At 41.9% G+C, this 19,289-nt stretch overlaps 1 protein-coding gene across 11 annotated transcripts in view; it reads right to left on the reverse strand.

The window, feature by feature from the left end:
- The window catches only part of TEAD1 (TEA domain transcription factor 1), a 160,557-nt gene that overhangs the window by 47,065 nt on the left and 94,203 nt on the right, over positions 1 to 19,289 (reverse strand). For all 11 annotated transcript variants that reach the window (XM_066997608.1, XM_066997603.1, XM_066997604.1 and 8 more), the window contains one exon: positions 166 to 230. In XM_066997608.1, the coding sequence (XP_066853709.1) occupies positions 166 to 230 (65 nt within the window). The remainder of the gene's footprint in view (positions 1 to 165; positions 231 to 19,289) is intronic.

Here is a 19,289-nt window from a genome sequence, read left to right on the forward strand (position 1 = left end):
AGAAATCTGGAGTTTTAAATATATGTCTTAAAAGCGTATATTAAATCAGAACAGTGAAGTCAACACATCATCTCATCAGAGCTGAAGCACAGACAGCCACTGCAGCCAGAAATGCCACGTTTTGTCATTCACTGACATGCATACTTCCCCACTGGGTTATTTTACCTGCTTCCTGGTCCGTGTCTTCCCTGTTCTAAGTTTGATGTATCTGGCTATCAATTCATTCCTACCTGAAACAAAGAAAAATGCACGGTAAGAGACAAGCAGCACCACACCATCATAATATTGGTATTGAAGTCCTGCAGCTGTTCACAGGCAAAGAGGCAACACCTTGGCCAGTGCCCAGGCTGGTCTTGGGCTGGAGACCCTCCCATCCTGGGGGCTGACATGATATTTGGGCTCCCCTGGTTTAGCTTCTGACTAAACCAGGTGACGTCTGACCCTAGGCCCACCTGGATCTCGGGAAGAACACGTACCACTTGAGCCAAAGCACCAATTACCCTGATGTTACAGCTTTATGTCAACTTTTTCTGCAACCTTAATTCTGAAAGTTGTAGAGCAAAATGTGCTCATCTTACCAGGGAGCACTTTGCCTCCTCCACTGACCATAATCAATGCGCCAGTTCAGCAGGTTATTAATCACACCCTTAACACCATGCACAAGAGTGGTCACCCTGCGGTGCAGAAGTTCTTGCTGCAGTGGGTCCGATCAACATGGTGGTTTGTTATTTAAAGCTCTATTTCTCTTGGAAATGTAGAGTATTCCAAGTTTCTAAAATGGCTATTTGACTCTTCTTCAATCATACATTATGCTACTTACAAACTAACATTTTCTTTACAAGTAATTTCCTTTCTAAATATTGCTGACATGGAAGATAACAAAGTTTACATGGTGCCCTGTTTATTTTCACTGCATATTATGTTACTTCTCCATGCATTGTGATAACTTAAATATACTTGTTCAACAAGTCCTAAGTTATGAAGCTATTTGCATTCAACACAGGGGAGAAGCATCAAAAATGAGAAAACTGATTTAGTAGCAAGCTGAAAATGGGAAGGCTAAGAAAATAACTTGTTACCCACCGAGTTATTTTGAAGTGGATGAGTACATAGCTGGGGACTGCAGAAAGATATTAGACCAGCCAGAGGCTCAAACTCGAAAGAGTCTGATGTGAGGGACTGACACGAAGTTTTCATGTAGCATGCCTGCTTCTGAATGGTATATTGTTGACTGGAAGATTGAATACAATTTGTTTAACTAGACTGTCATTTTCCTTTTTCCTTCCATTTCCTTTTGTCTCCCTCCCTGAACTTTATTTTATACCCTTTGTATAACGTCCAATGGCTCTTGTCTCTTCTACATTTTCTTTGTTAAATGGGTACTAGATAAGAAATAATGTGTCTCAGATCTGAGCTGTGTGTCCTCCAATTCCCTTTTTCTTTGCCTGGATTGTGTGTCAGGCTTCCCACAATGTGCCATGGTAATGGTGATGTGAGGCTTCTAGCTGTTCAGCAGGCCTCTTCGGGACAAAATTCAAAAGGTAAATTTTGCATGAGCAAACTAATAAACAACCAACATTTCTGCACACAAATGAGGGTTTTCTGCATGCAAAAGGAGCAGCTAGTTGCCTAGCTTCACAAAAAGACCTTGTCTTCTGCCTGGACAGCAGTCCTGCAGCACGTAGTGCCAAGAAGGTACCTGTTTCCACATGGAGCCATGGCCTTCATGTTCATGAGGTGAAACTAGCATAACACTCAGTTTCTGTATCTCAATATTCTCCAACTTTCATTATCATCATCATCCAAATAGTTCACTTCAAACAAGGAAGAACAAATCTGTAGAGAATTGAAACACTGCTTTACCCTTAACAAAAAATCCCTGCAAAAGCGGGAACAGCAGCACTTCTAGGACCAACAACTGAGTACAGACAACTGATAATGTATAACAACTACACTTATTTCATGGAGGTATGAGGATGAGACCGGTTTTGACTCCTGCTGCTTCTGAGGCCTAATGTCCACTGTGAGTGAATTTTCATACCTGTGGCTGTCCCCCTGTGCTCCCATGCACTAACAGCAGCTACCCCATAGTGGCATAACTGCATATTCACTTGCAGGTGCTGGACATGAACAAATGAAGCTGCTTTACCCTTCATCAGTATTAAATGGAAAAGTTCTACAATGGAGAAGTGTCAAACAGTTTGGAAAACGGAACTGAGGGAGACGTTGAGAGCCTGAGACCTCAGCACAAGAAAGAGGAAACAACACGCCATGTTGACACGTAAACTAAGCAAGCTTTAGGCAAGAGTTTTACAAAATCTTTTGGCAGAGGCTTGGTATTTTCATGACTTTATACTGTCCCTTAAGGTTGTCCTTATCAGCAGCTGGTGACTCTGAAAGGCCAGTGACTCTAAAAGGTGATGTAAAGAACGTGTTGGCATCTCCATCCCCCAATCTGCACTGACCGTGTTTGGGATACATGGTCACAGAACAGGTCACTCCAGCCATCCCTACCTGGTAAGGCAGGCCTGTGCAGCCCTCAGCTGCAGCTCAGGCAGGAAGAGTTAAACCTTCTCATGGCTTCACAGTGTTCTTCCAAGTCAAGAGAGCTAAAAAATCTGTTTTTAAAAGAAAGCTCACAATCTCAGGCAGCCACTTAACAGGAAAAGAGTTTTATAAAAAAACACCAAGCACTGAAAGTCTAGACTGTATTATACAAAATAGCAGTCAAATGCTGTCTCCAGCTGAACCCCAGTCCATCCATGAAGTGCTCTGGCTTGAATTGAGAGGGGTTTTTACCAGCCGCTCTCCAGCCTGGCAGGGGTATGACTAACAAGATTGTGGTTTTGCAATGTGATGTCTTCCCTTAAGGTGAGGTCTAGCTGGAGTTCAGCTCAAGAAGAGTCAATATGGCATGGAATAATGTGACAAGGAGGAGGAGCTCTACAAGAAACCATGCAAAGTGACCAAGGCAACAGCCTTATTTTCCTTACAGCCATATTTTCAACACAGAAAAGAAATATGCACCCAGCATAGCCAGAGCAGAAGATATTCAAGCCTCATGAGGCTCAATAAATATCTTCTGCCTAGCCAGAATGATCTGAAAAGACAAAATATCTGTTCTGGACCACCAAAAAGCCATAAACACAAACATAAGACACAAACATAAGCACTGCCTAACATATACAAGATAGATGTCCCCAAGTAAAAGCTTACAGCCTTTATGTTATCTACCAAACACTAATGTTCTTCTTTACCAGTTCTGACAGATACTAACAGAAAAGATCTTATCTCCAGACCTACCAAGGCACAGAGAGGATTTTAGAGAAAGGAATCACAGAATCACAGAATTGTAGGGGTTGGAAGGGACCTCGAGAGATCATCGGGTCCAACCCCCCTGCCAAAGCAGGCTCCTTAGAGCAGGTTGCCCAGGTAGGCGTCCAGACAGGCCTTGAATATCTCCAGAGAAGGAGACTCCACAACCTCCTTGGGCAGTTTGTTCCAGTGCTCCATCACCCTCACCATGAAGAAGTTCTTTTTGCATGTTGGTGCAGAACTTCCTGTGATCCATTTTGTGGCCATTGCCCCTTATCCTGTCCCCACAAACCACTGAAGAGAGGTTGGCCAAATAGCTCTGTCTCCCACACTTCAGGTATTTATAAACATTGATAAGAACCCCTCTCAGTCTTCTTTTCTCCAGGCTGAACAGACCCAGGTCTCTCAGCCTTTCCTCATAGGGAAGATGCTCCAGGCCCCGTATCATCTTTGTGGCCCTCCGCTGGACTCTTTCCAGGAGATCTCTGTCTTTTTTGTACCAGGGAGCCCAGAACTGGACACAGAAAGGAAGGCTGAATAATCCTAAAAACACTCTCCTTTTCTTGGCAATGAGAATTGTCTGAAACAAAAGAGGTTCAAGGAACTTCTTTAATTGGCCTCTAGAAACATTAGGGTGAAAAATGCCCATTAAAAAACAGATCTGCTTTTTTCTAGGAAGAGCTCAGCTGTGGAAATACTTTCCACAAACACCCTCCTTTTCTCTCCCTGTCACAGATCTAGCTGGGAAATTGCCTGGTAGAAGAGGAGAGGTCAGGTTTATGAACTGTAAATGTTCAGCTCCTTCTTCTTGTCATCTGCTATGACAGTTTCCTACTTTGAATGTTTTGGTTCAGGTATGAAAGAGAGGTGTGGGAAAGGTGCCCAATCAGATGAAACATCTTCACAGCACAGCAATCTTTTCCAAGGATCTTGAAAGGATCAGGAGAGGACCAAAAGTAGTATTTTATATCGGCTCCTCTTAGTGTTTGTTTTTTCTTTTAAATTCAGGCTTTATCTGTCATACCCTTCTGTACCACAACTGCAATTGCAAAACATGTTTTTTCTCTGTGCACTGATGGTAGGGAAGATGCATTTTAAACAACAGAACATCTTTTTCAGTCATGGCAGGAAGCAAAACTGGGTTTAGCTGCCAAACAGTGCCAGGCTTTGCCCACAAGGCAAGGTGGTGTGAATGCCACCTGGGTCCCTTGGGGAAATGGCCGGGCCCACTGGGTTCCCTTTGTCTGCCCCAGCATGTGCCCATCACTCTGAAGGAGGGAGAGGACAGTGATCCCTGACACCTCACAGGCAGCAAGGAGGACTGACATTTCAGGTCTTCTAGTCCTAAATAAGGAGAAGCAGCTGCAGAGTGGGGAGGCTTCCGCCCACCCCCCCAGGAGGCAGTTGTTGCTCTAACAGAGGGTTCTTATGTGTGGAAACCTCCCCCACTAACGCTATTTCCAACAACGCTTTAAAGAAGCTCACCATCAGCCCCCACAAAAGTCGCGAGGCTCCTAAGTGCCCCCTTCAGTGCACCCCCTCAGTGTGCCTCCAGGCCACCACAGGCAGCTCTGCTGGAACCTGTGTGAGCTGTGGATGTGGCCCCAGCCACGCCAGGACCCCTCCTCCGGGTGCAGGCCCCAGCCAGCAGCAGGGCAGACAGCATCATGGCCCCGCAGCGACACCAGGTGCTTGTGTGGCGGGTGGGTGGCTTTATTTAGAACATTAATAACACAAATTAAACCACTGCCCCCTTCCCCCCAGGCTCCCAGTAATAAGCACCATCCAAATGTGATAAAAATAGACAAGGACAGAAAATTAACTTGGTTAGTAAATTGAAAATGAACAGCTAATTTTAAACAGTTTCCATACTCAACAAAAAAATCTAGTAGTGACCAAGCAGAAAAGCCTATTTTTTTCAAATAAAGGTGAATTTCTCCAAATTCTGTGAGACTGTGGCTTGAAATGGGTATTTCTTATGCTTAGCACAAAGCCTGGATGCAGACCTGTATGCTGAACTTCTTATAAAACATCTTGTAAAACATCTCCCAGATCATCTTTGTGACTGTATTTTCACCATGGCAAAGCTCATCAGCTTTGGTAAACTCCATCTCCAGTTGCCTCTGCCTGAAGCTGGCCACCAAGTGCTGCCCACGTGCCTGGATGCCCAACCTGAGAGCTGGTGGGAGTTTGGCTCCTTTAGAAGCCCACTGGCGAGTTTGCCACGCATGGGGCAAGTGCCTGGGCAGCCCATGTGCACACTGTGAGTGGCACCAAGTCCCTCTGTCTCAGCTGTTCAGCACAGGCTGAATCCACGTCCCAGCTAGTCACAGGGTCCATGCACAGGCGCCATCAGCGGGACGTGGGCTGATTTGGAGTTTTTCCTGCATCAGGAGGTAGCTGCAGGGCCCCCGGTGTGGCCAAGCTGCTCTGCCATACTTGGCCCTGGTGCTTTCCTGCTCCATTTTGCCGGCAGAATAGCCACCTTTGGGAGAGCTTGCGCAAAATTTGCCAGTGCCGCTTTCTGAAGACGCTTGAAAGCTAAATTGGCTAACAAAAAGCCTCTTGTAGATTAAAGAGCTCTGTAAGTCAACAACTGGCTAAGCAGTTTAAACCCCTAAGTAAGGCATCCTCTATTTAAACGTTATAGGCAAATCTAATTTAAGCTTTTAAAAATATTATGGGCAGGTGTTTAAGTCGCCCGCACCCTGGGTTTCACCAGGGCTTCGGAGGGGGATGGGTGGCGCTTCCCAGGCGGGCAGCATTTTGTTCAGACAAGCTTTCTGCACAAGGCCACGTGATGCAGGCCAAATAAACAGCATCTGGGGATTTTCAATTACAGACCTTCACCCAGCATGCCTGCACTGTAATCTCTACCAGATGAGGCTCAGGCCTCACTATTTTCAATAATTCACACACTGTGTACACATAACATGACAATAAGGGCATTCATGCAACCGCCTGATTCGCACATCAAAGCTCCCAAATGGCCAGCTGTAAGCATGCTTACTGCTGAATAATTCATTCTTTTCACAGGCTTGAAAAAACGCTCAGCGGGAGTTGGCAAGCTTGTGTTCTTTCCTGTGTGGTATGCTAACTCAAATTTTGAAAGAGGTACAGCCCCACTAAAAAGAGTCAGAGATTCAACTATTTAAATGTGCATTTGCGAGCTTTTGGATGGTTCCTTAAAAAAAAAAAAAAAGCCATCAGCTATATGAGCTACGTTTCCAAGTGAGTTGAGGAGATAAGATGAAATAGCCTGCATGTTTTCTGGGGCAGGTGTTTAATAAAAATAAAATGAATAAACTGTTTTCCTGATGGTAACATTTGTTTTACATGTATTATTCCTTGCTGAGTATCTTAGATATAGCAGATGCATAAATAGTCAACAAGTTTGGTGAACTTGAAATTTCCACTTAGCATAAATTTTCTACTATACGACAAAGGGGGGTTTAGTTAAGACTAACACGTATGAAAAAGGCAAACAGAAACACCAGAGCTAATTTTCTGTAACTCCTGTTTAGTGTTCTTACAGCTCTGGGTTGAATACTCATTTATAGATGATATTTCAACAACTCACGTTTGCAGCTGTGTCTCTGAACATTTTAGCTTGCAACCTGTGAGTATTCCAGATTTTGAAAATACTTCAGCTTTACACAACAGACACACCATTTATTTAAGGAAAAAAAAAGGAGAAGAAAAAAGAAGGGTCTGCTTCATAATATCAAGTTTTCTTTACTGTCAGTCAATGCCAGAAGCAGCAGGATCAACTAGTCGTGACCTCTCCTTATAGCAAACACATGCTGCTTACCAGCTGTGGACTGTGTTTTTTACACCCTTTTCTCTATCACTCAGAATGGCTTCCTCCTAATCACAATAATCCCAAAAGTGCTAAAACATATCAATCGTCCTTTAAGCCCTGCCTACAAAAGGCCAGCCGTCCTGCCTTTATGGGCTTGTCCCACAGCAGCTGATACTTCATTCAACTACAAATCCAATTTAGCAGTTACAAGAGGTTTAGCATCACTGGAAAAATATTGGTGTTGATCCTGCACTCTTAAGTCAGCAAATATTCCTTTGCCATATTGTTTAGCTTTTTCTGCCATATTTACACTTCTGCTGGATTTCCCTGAGTGACTTCAACAACAGTATTTAACCTCTGAACTGGTAATATTTACAGTTAATCAAACAGCAATCTTTAAAATATGTTTACCACAATTACAGAAACATAAGCCTATTTGTATTCCAACTGTTACATTTCTGAAAAAAAAAAAAGCAATAACCAACAACCCTAAAAACAAACACAGTCATTTCATTCAAAACCATAAAGCACATTTATGTACTAGTTATGCAGGACGTTATTTATTATAGCCCTTTGGGCAAGTTCACAGCAATTCTTTCACTTATGTATTTTTAATTGCCAAATGAGCCAATGCAAACCATTCCTTGATCCCCCTCTGCTTTTTTTTTCCCCCTTTAAGCAGCAGTGTAAGTATATGCAATGCCTCAAAGTAAAGATGAGAGACCGTTTTAGGGAATTTACCATTCACTAGCCCAAATCTGCAAATCTGTGGGACCTCTCAGTTTAGACAGCCTTCAATAATGGGAATGTAAGGCAGGAGTCAGCTCCTCTGGCCCTGTGGGAGAGAATGGGAGCTGCGTCTCTCTTGGTTTGCAGCAAAAACCTTTGGCCCCAGACCCGCATCAAACACTGGCTTCTACCTCTCTGCATGGACACTTGCTGGAGAGCTGAGGACACAGGCAGGTCCCCACGGTCCCCCAGGGCTGCAGGAGTGGGGCTGCGGCCAATGAAAACTGACCAAGCACCTGTTACCTGCTTGAGCTCATTGCTTAACTCCTGCACTGATACCTTCCCACTTGAAGGCTCTGGCTCTCCATTTGGATAGGGACCGCAAAGGAAAGCGGTCATCTCCGGACTGGACTGGGATGAGACAAAGACCTTGGGTTCCAAAAAGGGGTTACGAGGGCTGCCCGAGTGGTGGGTGTGCATGGAGACACACACACGCACGCACCAGATTACAATAAGCTACTTAAGTATGATTATACACAAATTAACTGCTTGCAAAGTGTACTGTAACCAGGTTGCCCAAGAGGATAGGGAAAAGAAAAGATCCAAGAGAGAAAATAACCGAAATAATCCTTTTGGATGCTAATGAGCTAACAATTACAATGAGTCACTGAAGTTATATCATAATGATACTCCCAAAGAAAAGAATTTTTTGTGTATTGTATTGAAAACAACAACAACAAAAGGATCCCAGATTGAAGCAATACCACAACTTAAATTATACAGCAAAAGGGAAGTGACCTAATGGTAGCATGGAATGATACTCTTGTCATGTTGAGTCCTAACCTTTTGGTTTTATCTCAGCCTCAGTTTTAAACAAAACAACAAAAGCGACCTATATACACATCTGGTTCAAAACTCTTTCCTGACACTAATGCAATGCATTGGATTCTGTTTGGCAGGTCTTCACACTGGGAAATATTCCATAAAAGCTATGTTTATTAATTTTCTTCTTCAGAGTTTTTCAAAACACAGACAAACCATATTTCAAAGAGAAAGAAGAGTGATCCAGAGATCTCTCTGAATATTCATTAATTAATATTTTGTCAGTGTCAGTTGTCTCAACAAAAGAAGGTTTTATAATTTACTCTAAGCCTTGTTTAATTAAAATGCTACAAAAATACATGGAAATATTTTGCTCCTTTATATTATTTTCTACTTGCTGTAAACTGTATTTTACTGCAATCAAAAACGCATTTCAAAACAAACAGCAATTTTAGGCTGTTTCTTTACAAAGAAATCCCCACACGAAAAAAATCTCCAGACTTGACCTTTGCCATCTATCTGGATCAGCTACAGATGTTTAGTAGATTACATAAAAACCTAGATGTCCTTAATCTGACATTCTTTTTTTTTTCCTGCTATGATAGGAACTCTTAATAACCTATCTGTGAAGACCCTGTACAACTTCCACATGCATATGTAATTACTGCCTTGCTTTCCAAGGTAGCCGCAATTCTTCAGTGACATAAGCTCAGAAAACAGGAAGATTTTTGCCCAGCACTACTGACAAAAAGTCTGATTTGGACAGGAATCCTTCAAATACACAGACAATGGGCTGGCTGACCTGTCATGCATGATGGCTGAGTTAAGGGGATTAAAACCACTATTTGCATTAGAATAGATAAAAATTAGCAAAATAGAATTTCTCAGTAGGTGGTTTCATTTCTGTTTGTTCTCGTAGGCAAAATGAAGTTCATTTTTAAAGGAATTATGATTGTTTAAGTAATGCTCATTTGCAGAAGAGAAATTCTGGATGACAGTTTGCTTTCTATTGTTTATTTTTTAAGGAAACAGTTTTAACTATGATTACAACAGTATTTTTTCCCCCTCATGTTTAATATTAAAGCATTGCATAACTACAATGTTCCAACCTCTTCAAGCTGTACGTGTATCTTGATGCTTACATGTTTCTAACTTGTATATATACCAAAAAGTCTTTTGAATTCAGAGAGGAATGATCCAAAAGACCACAAAATTACTTTAAATTGTATATTGATACGTTGTTGTGGTTCTGAGTAGGAGCTTGCAACTCAAGAACTGTAAAAAGCAGCTGCCTGAAATACGGCATGTTTCTTTTGACTGAACTCATATTGCACACAATGATAGTACTTAAAAGACCGAGAAATGGCTGCACAAAGTAACATAATGAAAGACTCACCTTAAAGAATAGGTGAACCTTAAATGCATTATATAGCATTATATTGTTTATACAATGCAATTTCGAAAGAAATCTGTATGAACAAGCATACAAGATGGAAAATACATATAGAAACTCTGGAAATATCCATGGACTGTCTCCTCTCACTCCTGCATACAGCAATTGAGATTTGCCTGTCAAACAAGGGTGCAGACCTGTAACATGAATGGAGGTCCCCCTCTTTTTAAGGCTCATGCATACGATCTGCAGACAGCAAGCAGCCTCCAGAAAATCCAGTACATTTTTAAAAACATCTCCATGTACTGCCAAATATGCCTTTGAACTCCTCTCCTGTTGTAATAGCAGACTACAGTCACACCGGGGATATATTCTTCTATGCCCCACCACAGCATTAGGAGAGAGCAAAGCAGAGGCATTAAGCAGGTAAATTTCTCCTACCAATGACATTACAAACAGGAAAAGCTGTGACATGATTTTTCAACTCAGCATTTACTGTAATGAGATTTTAAGAGAGCAGGTCACTTCCCTTGCTCAGCGATTAGGATTCTGGCCAAATCCAGAGGTTGTCTAGAACAGGTCAATGCTGAGGATGGCTCCTGGGGCGGGGGTGTTCATCTGCAGGGGAGGGAGGACCATGCGAGCTGCCTTCATTTGCAGCTCCACAGACTCCGCGCCGGCATTTCCTGCAGCTCTTCATAAAAACTGTTTATTTAGCTTATGAATTATTTGGTGTCTGTGTCCCATGCAGCTAAGATGCTTTATTTTCACAGCAGGTGCAAAGAGGTATTTAAATTTGCATTATATCCAGGGTATTTACACTCAGTTTGTGTTAGCTGACAGTTTCTGACAGCAGATGGGCCAAGTGGAGAAACTTTTGACCAGCATATGAAAGAGCTTGGGATACATCCAACCCTAACCTTGGTTTCCAAGTTATTTCACAAGCACAAAGTAACGTTTTGTGGAGATTTTACAGCTAACAATGTAGCCCTAGCTACAGTACAAAAGTATTTTGCTCCAATTGTGAACCTACAAGAGAGACCCATAACATACTTGAGCTAGAGGGTAACTCATTTCTTGCAAACCTGGCCTCAAAACATGCTTAAAATTGGGAATACTTACACTCTTTTTAGCCTAAAGAAAGAACAGTTGGATCTGTCCATGCTTCCAGGTGTGATATGAACCTGTCTCATCAGCTGCCCATTCCTGCCTCCCTGCTGGGCCTGCCTGGGCCACTGACATTTGAGCTAGTGTGACGTGGAAGTTCGATATCCCTGCATTCCTGAAGGATCCCTGGGACATCAGCCCAAGGGGAGAAAGAAACCCTAATGCCATCACGAACGCAGGTATGAGACTACAACAAGCTGTTACAAAAGACACCACTGCCTCTTTTGAAGCACGGCCATGACAGACCACAATGAACAGCTAAGTAATCAACTGATACAATACCATAATCAATTTTGTTTAAATTTCAAAGTGTTGCTCATAGCCTGCTCATTCATCAGCGTGAAAAACGCCTGCCTGGCTCCTCCTGTCCCTCTTCCCCCAGGCTCTGCCACCTCCAGCAAGTTGAGCAGCTCGCAGCCTGCTCCAAGCAGTGTAACCACTGCGCTGCTGATTTCATTATCACTGAAAACACCCATTGGTGCCTTTCAAAATCTGCAGGAATATCCTGGAAAGTCAGAAGGAAGTTTTGCATAGTGTATCTGCTAAGTGCATTACAGTCATAACATTTGTAATTTTCTTTTCAAATTATTATACTTAAAGTGGCTACTTCAGATGATAGGGGGGCTTTATTAAAAAAATTTAAGGAGTATAACATGCCAGAGAACAAGAAGATAATTACAATTATTTATAATCTTTTCACCACTTATTTATTTCTACAGTAAATCACAATTTTCTTTCACTCCCCAACTTATGCCTTTACATAGCATTTATCTAAAAAGCATGCATTTGGAAACCTTCTCTTTGTTTTGGATAAATAAGTAACCAACTGTGACATGGCTTCAGTGTAATTCTTAATCCTGCTTTCTTTTAGGCATGATGTGTTAGGAGACACCGCTTCAGCCAGGTTGCTTTGTGGCCAACTGCCACTGATGTGGGGCTGGGAGATGGGACCCAGCTTCCAGCAGCGGCTCTGCCATGTTACTTTGTTGAGTCCCTTCTCTCTCTTCACAGTTTTTCCCTTTTACAGAGGTTAGGTCTCTAAAAATGGTGGTAGAAAAGCTGCATAAAAGCTGAATCCCCCTTTCTACCTGATGTGCCTTCCCAACAGCGCAACTATCATTATATTCCAATCCCACCAGCAACAAGGGACATTTCAGGAGGGGCAGCAACACGTTACTCCTCAGCTCCAACTTGCCTTGCTGGCGGCGGTGGGCCCAGGGCCGCCACTGGGACATGGCAGGGGGACAGGTCCCAGAGCAGCACCATGGGAAGGTTATTTTGCAGGCACTACCACCTAATGGGCAAAGCCCTGAACAAGACTCCTGCACCTTACTTCTAACTTGGCCAGGGGCCAGATGGATGCACCCTGACACATGGAGAACTGTGCTGCTGAGTGAAGGAGTGGTCGTTCACTTCACTGGTGAGCAGCAAAGACCAATAAACGAAACAAGTTTGTAAAGTGTTAAATACTGTATAGCTGGTTTCATCCTGCTGACACTCATATGAATTCAGACAAATCCTCTTGGCAAAAGGGTACTTCAGATCAGTGACTATGCAATCAGCATCCTCTTCCTAATTCACAAGTTTCTGTCCATGCAAGCACTCAAATAACTATCCTGTCCCGTGCTAAAACACAGGCAATGCACAGAGTGCAATACCTAAATTTCTGTCAAGTTCACTTAGCACCAGATCTCTCAGTTTTATGAATTTCCAAACACTCTGCTATATTTCAATCTTTTTCAGTACATGTATTGGTCCTGAAAGCTTTTTCATGAAGGCAACTGGCAAGTCCATACTCAGCCCAGCAATCGCACCAGTATCAACATTTTAGCACACTAGGTTTTTGCAATTCAAAGGCATAAAGAAATGGTCATTGCATTGGCCAAATAAGGTCCACCTGACACTGGACAAAACTGGATAATATATGCATGAAGAGATTAAAGTAGTGCTGCAGAGACTTATCAGGAGTGCTTGCAATAGTAATGCCCTTTCATCTTTTGTGAAACACATGTGAATATATCAGTACTCACCCCTCCAGACGCTAAATTGAGCCATAGGCTGATTTTCCATAAGTCCAAGAAGTAAAAATACACTTAGTTACCTCTGAGGCTCACAAACGTTTATATGAAGCTATAAAAAAGCTGATATTTAAAACAACAAATTCATTTAAAAGAAAATGAAAGTTTGTTTCTGGTATGGCCAATGCAGTTACATGTTTTCTGTTGGGGTGAATTTATAGCCACATTATGGCTGTCAAAGAGGGTAGTGAGCCACAAGGATTTCCAGATGCTGTGTGTGAACTTTCTCATTTCCCCAACTATACTAAAGTACATTATCACCCAAACGCAAACAAGCTTTAAAAAGTATCTATGATTAAAACATGTGTGGCCCCCTTGCCTGAACTTAAACAGATTCATTTTTTTTCCTTTCCTTTCCCTTCTTTTTAAGCCATGAGAGACCGTACTGCAGCACTCCCCAGGGGCCTAATGCTGATCTTACTGATGTCAACAGTAATACCTCAAGCTGCGTCCCTTCAGCATGCTGCACTGTGTCAGTCAGAAAACCTGCCTATGTCAAGCAGTGATGTCTCACTTTTAGAAAGTCAGTCAAAGTGGGGGGGGGGGGGGGGGGGGGGGGGGGGAATTGCTGCCACAACATTTCTCTTAACAGCTCTAAAGGTAAAAACAGAGATCTGAAAGGAACACAGAAGATAAAAGGAAAAGCAGGTTCAAGTTTCTCCTGTAGCTGTAAATGTAACTTGCTGCACCAGAAGATGGCTGTGAGGGACCTGTCCCACTGTACCACCACCCACAAACAGCAGAACCAGCTTCCTGCACAGGGACTGACCTAACACCCAGCAGTGCATTTGCAGAGATGGCAATCCCATGACAAAAGGCACACAAATGCAAAGCCCACCTCACAGATACCTTCTGCAAAGCTGCAGCAGAAGGATCTCTCTTCTGCCTGCTTGGGATTGCTGTGCTCTCAGGCATGAGGCCCTCAGGTGGGACCAGGTGCAAAAAACCACCTTGCAATTAATTAATGACCCTTCCAGGTCTTACTAGAACAGTAGGAGAATTAAAGCTAGAAAACCTCACGCAAGGGAGCGAATTTTTGTTCCCAAGTTAATTTGTTGTTAAAAAAGGAAACAGAATTTATGCAAAGATCAAACAAAATGGTGATGAAATGAAGATAGAGATACAACCATCATAAAGCTCTTGCTGAGTAGTCCCCACTGATTTGTATTTATTTACAGTGAAAGCCATGGTCTCAAAGCAGATGTTTTGTTAAGTGATGTTAACTTGAATGTTTTGCTGAAGATGAAAACTGAATGGGAGATGCTGAGTCCAAAGCAGAACTGTCCCCTCTATCCCGTATCTGGAAGAACATCAGCAGCAAGATGTTGGGTGGGAGCAAGGAAAACAGGTTTGCTCAAAATCCAGAACCAACCAGAGTATCTGTTAAGGAAACAGGGGCATGACAGTGTCTCTCACTCTAGCTAGAGAACTTTTTCCCCAGTTTTATAAAGTAAAACCACAGGAGGGCCAGGGACACAGCAGTACCACTTCTGAGATATGCTTAGCAAAAGCAAAATGAAGCCTGAGCAAAGCCCTGCATCAACCACAGCAATGGCAACAGAAATGATTGTATGGCAGTTTTAACAAATAAGCTTTTGTCCACTGTCTCAAGAAATGGTTTCTGTGTCTTCAGGTCTTTCTTATGGTCCTTCCAAAGGGGGTATATACAACATATGCCTCAGATATTAAAAGGACAGTCTTAGAAGCATTCTAGCAAGTCCCTGAAACTGTTTTCTTAATCATACCAGATCAAGTTGGCTTGCAGTTATGCTATAGCAGTTTCTGAAAAAAGCATAAATCTGAGTAATAAAAACGGTCCCTCAGAAACTGTCATGCTGTATATTCATACTTAGAAGAGAGGAATTGAATCGCTCGTACAGCAACAGCTGCAAACTCAAGGTGCAGTGCATGCAGGCTTAAGAAACAGAAAATAGCCAATGCAATTATTTCCAGAAATTTAGGACAAGTCAATATGGACAAACACCTTTTGAAATCTATACAGGGTAAATCATTGCCTTGCTGCAGTATCATGACTGAAACTGAACCGCCTGAGTATTCAACCTCTTCTAGCTAAAGAAACTCATCCAGAGTGCCTGCAGCACCTGTCAGCGCTTGATACTCCAGTCTTGTTAAAAACCTGAGTTAGTACGTGGAAAACAAAAGTGACATTAACAGTGCTTTGAAAACGATCACTCTGGCTTCTTCATCTTTTCATTTCCATTGGATTAATTGAAGACATCAACTAAAATGTAAGCCAATTTAGAAAAGTTTTTAAAATTCACTAAATCAGATCTTTCCATCCTAGTGTTTATTTCCTATATGGGAGCTAATAGCTCCCATTATAGCAGGCTTTTGTTTGCAACTTTTCCCATTCTTACCTGGACAAAGGGCTCTCTCTCATTCCCCAGATTTAAAAAAAAAAAAAAAAAAAAAAAAGTTAAGATGGCAGGTGTGAGTAAGTAAGTGTGAATATGAGCTAAACTGCATTAGCAGCTCTCAAAATTTAATTCGCAAACACATACACCTGAAATATTTGCTTATTCTTCAAGCGCTGGAAATACTTTGACGTGTGTCTGAGAAAGTGAATCTCCACAGAAAACAGGTATCAGTCTGCCTTCTTTCTGTGCCTTCCCAAACACAACTCCTAAAGGCTCCTGCCTGCCTAGGTAGAGGTGTAAATGTCAGGGTGTTAACACAAGAGAGAAAGCAGACTGACCCACCCACGGCCACCAGGCAGGTGCCTGGCAGTGTACATACAGACACTGGAACTGTGCTGTGGCAGGATCCAGGTCTCTTACTTGAAAATGGCTTTGCTTGGTCTCCACCTTTGCCAAAGAGCTGTGGAATGTTATCCTCCATCCACAGTCCACCCTGTCAATGTTATCTCTTAAATTAAGAGTTGTCCTTGCATTGCTGCCGATGTACTTCTGTGAGCAGCACATAGGGCCAAGGAGAGCTGGCTTCCTAAGGCTCTGGGTCCTAACAACGAGAGCTTTTGCAAGGATCCTGGTTTCTCCTGAGGGCTACGTTCAGCCTTTCTCCAGCAAGATGTTCCTAGGGTCTCTTTCCCATCTAAATACATCTCGTTTCCAGGAACTTAAAACGACATATGCTAAAGAACATCACCTCACTCCAGTTTGGTAAACACCAAGAAGGGATTGGCAGAAGTTAGTGTGGAGAACTCAGACAGACAGACATACGCTTGTGGACCACTCTGGAGCTGTCGACAAATGAGAAATTCAAGAGAGAGTCCTGTTTCAATGTAGTATTCAAATCTGAATTTGAAACCGAGCAGCTTATGACATTTGATTGCAAACTGTGGGTGAAGAAAACTCATCTCTGCTAAGTTTGCCAGCTAGATCCTCTATCCTTTTAGTAAGCAGCTGTAAAGATCACAAGAAAAGAACAACAGAGACCAAACTGGATCTAGAAGTTTACCTCTTCTAAAAGATGTTCTCTTCTAAGCTCATAGTTTCATGTGCTTGAGCACAGAAGGTAGCAGAAACCTGGCTTTATGATTTTTTAAAATTATTTTTTTTAAGATCTTTATGTTGGATACCTTAGTGGACAAAAATAACATTCAGTCCCAGTTCCTTCATCTGGTCTGTTATATAGCTTATGGTTCACATACTTAACACATACCCTCTTACTAAAATTGGATTAAAATGTTTTAAGATTGGATAGAAATAACTAATATTTTAATATGCCAAAATGTTTATGGGTGAAAAGACTGAGACAGTAAAATTGTTGAACTTTTAACTTGAAGTAAATGTTTATCTGGCTTTAGGAACGAATAAATTCTATTAACTAATGTATATTAACTACTAAAGTACTCTAATTTGAGAAGCTTAAAACCAGTACAAATTATATAAATGAAGCATGCTTAATATCCATGCTTAAGGTCAGTCTTGTTCCTTGGAATTTGAAAGGTTGTTCAACAATTCAAGTTGTTGTCAGTGGCATCTTAAGGTGTGTATATAACCAAGAGCTTGATTTTAAATACTTTTTTCTTTTAAATTTTGTCATGAAATACATTTTTAAAAATCCTCTTTTTTCTCATATAAATGTGTTAGGTGTTTTTTTTTTTTGTTTGTTTGTTTGTTCGTTTGTTTGTTTTCCTGAAGTGTGGGAAGCAAACCCATCTAGCATTCAATACTGGGATCAGTAAAAATCGTTGGCCTGAAAGTTCAGGCTGCTTTCTACAGCACAAAATCCAATACATCCAATAAGAGATTACATTAAATTTGACCTAACCAGTGGGCATGGTTCTTTATCCAGAAATAATGTCCTTTTGCACAAAACCAGTATTTTGAAGGATCATATCTTAAAGTGACATATGGAATATAAGACCTCTTGTATTCCCAGGAAGATTACACTAAACTGAGTGATGTTACACACTTATATCCAGTAAGACAGAAGCACCAACTGAGTGACGTAGGAACAGACCTCAAGCATTAGCACCCAATACTTTTTTCAGTGACAAAGAAATTCTACCACTTCATCTAGGAACAAACTCATCCAAACATAGTTTAGCCTGTAAGAAGAACAAAGAAATGGACACATTTCACTGGAAATAGACACGTTTCCAGAAGACCTTCTTTGCACAAGATTTTCCTTTTTTTTTTCTTTATCACCCCATACAACCTGCAACGCAAATGCAGGGTTCAGTTCAAAAAAAAAAAAATACCAGCATGCTGAAGGCATCTGGAAGAGCAGTAAATTACAAGTAGATTGGAAAGATTGATTTGTGAAGAAGTTACAACAAAGAGGAGACATTGCAATCAGCATGTACATGGTGTAAAGACCAAGTCTCCCAGCAATCTCTGAATGTCCTCAATTCCCACTGACAAACTGAAGCCAGTGGGAGTTCAGGACATTCAACAATTGATAAAAATTAAAGCAGGGCAACTGTATTTATTGTTTGGTTTTGGCAGTACCTTCTACAGCTAGATATTGAAGGAATGTATGATCAATGCTGTGATAGCTTCACAATTTAGAAAGATTTAAGCAAAAAGGATAGGGCAGCAAAAAGGGGCATAACAAGTGAATAAAGTGATCGAAGCTGATGATGGCTGGCTTTCTCCATTAATACAGCAATCTCTGTATTGCGAACAGAGACTATTCCCAAAGCAGTTCAACCTACCTGTTACTGACATACTCATTTCCTACAAATCATGGAACAAGTACTTCTCGCATGCTTCAGAAAGCTGTAATCCAGAGAACTGTGGGCATTGTGTGTGGAGAGGTTTGTGGGCCAGCCCCGGCCATACATCACACTTACAGGGGGAATGCGTGGCAGGACGCCCCCACTGCTGGTGGAGTGGAAGTGGCTGATAAACAGGTGGGGAGAGCAGGGCAGAGGGCCAGGGGCTGCACTGTGGCTGCTGGAAAGAGGTCTGCGGTCACAGCATGAAGGAAGACGTGAATTGCATAAAAATAAAAGTTAAACAGAAGGAGATTTTCTTTATTTTAACTGAATATATGAAAATACACACGGTGAGATGATCTTAATAAAGAAAAGTTTAGATATTAGGTAAGAAGATACCTTCCACACTTAAAACAAGCTCCAAGGAATGCCCAATGTTGAGGAACTAAAAATTATACTGGGCAATGTACTGGAAAATACACCGAGATGAATAACCTTCCACCAATTTTTTCTTTTTTCCAGTTGATGTATATTTAAATTTCCTTCCTGTATGACCTAAAAATCTGTACCTACAGCACAGCCTCAGATGACAGGCACACTATAAGCCTCGTGACAGGCCAGTAACACAAATATCCCCCAATTGCCCCAACTCAAAACCTCAACAGTACCAGTTGCATTCCTCTAAAACTGCAAGTCCAATAGTCACACCCACAAGCCCCTCCTTGCTTACCTTTCTGTTTTTCTAAAACAGAACAGGGTAAGAAAAAGTAAGAGTTGATAAATCACTGGATGATTCCTTTTCCAGAAAGACTGCGGCAAGGCAGTATTGTATTGACT

Source organism: Anser cygnoides, chromosome 5 (genome assembly GCF_040182565.1).
Source record: "Anser cygnoides isolate HZ-2024a breed goose chromosome 5, Taihu_goose_T2T_genome, whole genome shotgun sequence".
Lineage (NCBI taxonomy): Eukaryota > Metazoa > Chordata > Aves > Anseriformes > Anatidae > Anser > Anser cygnoides.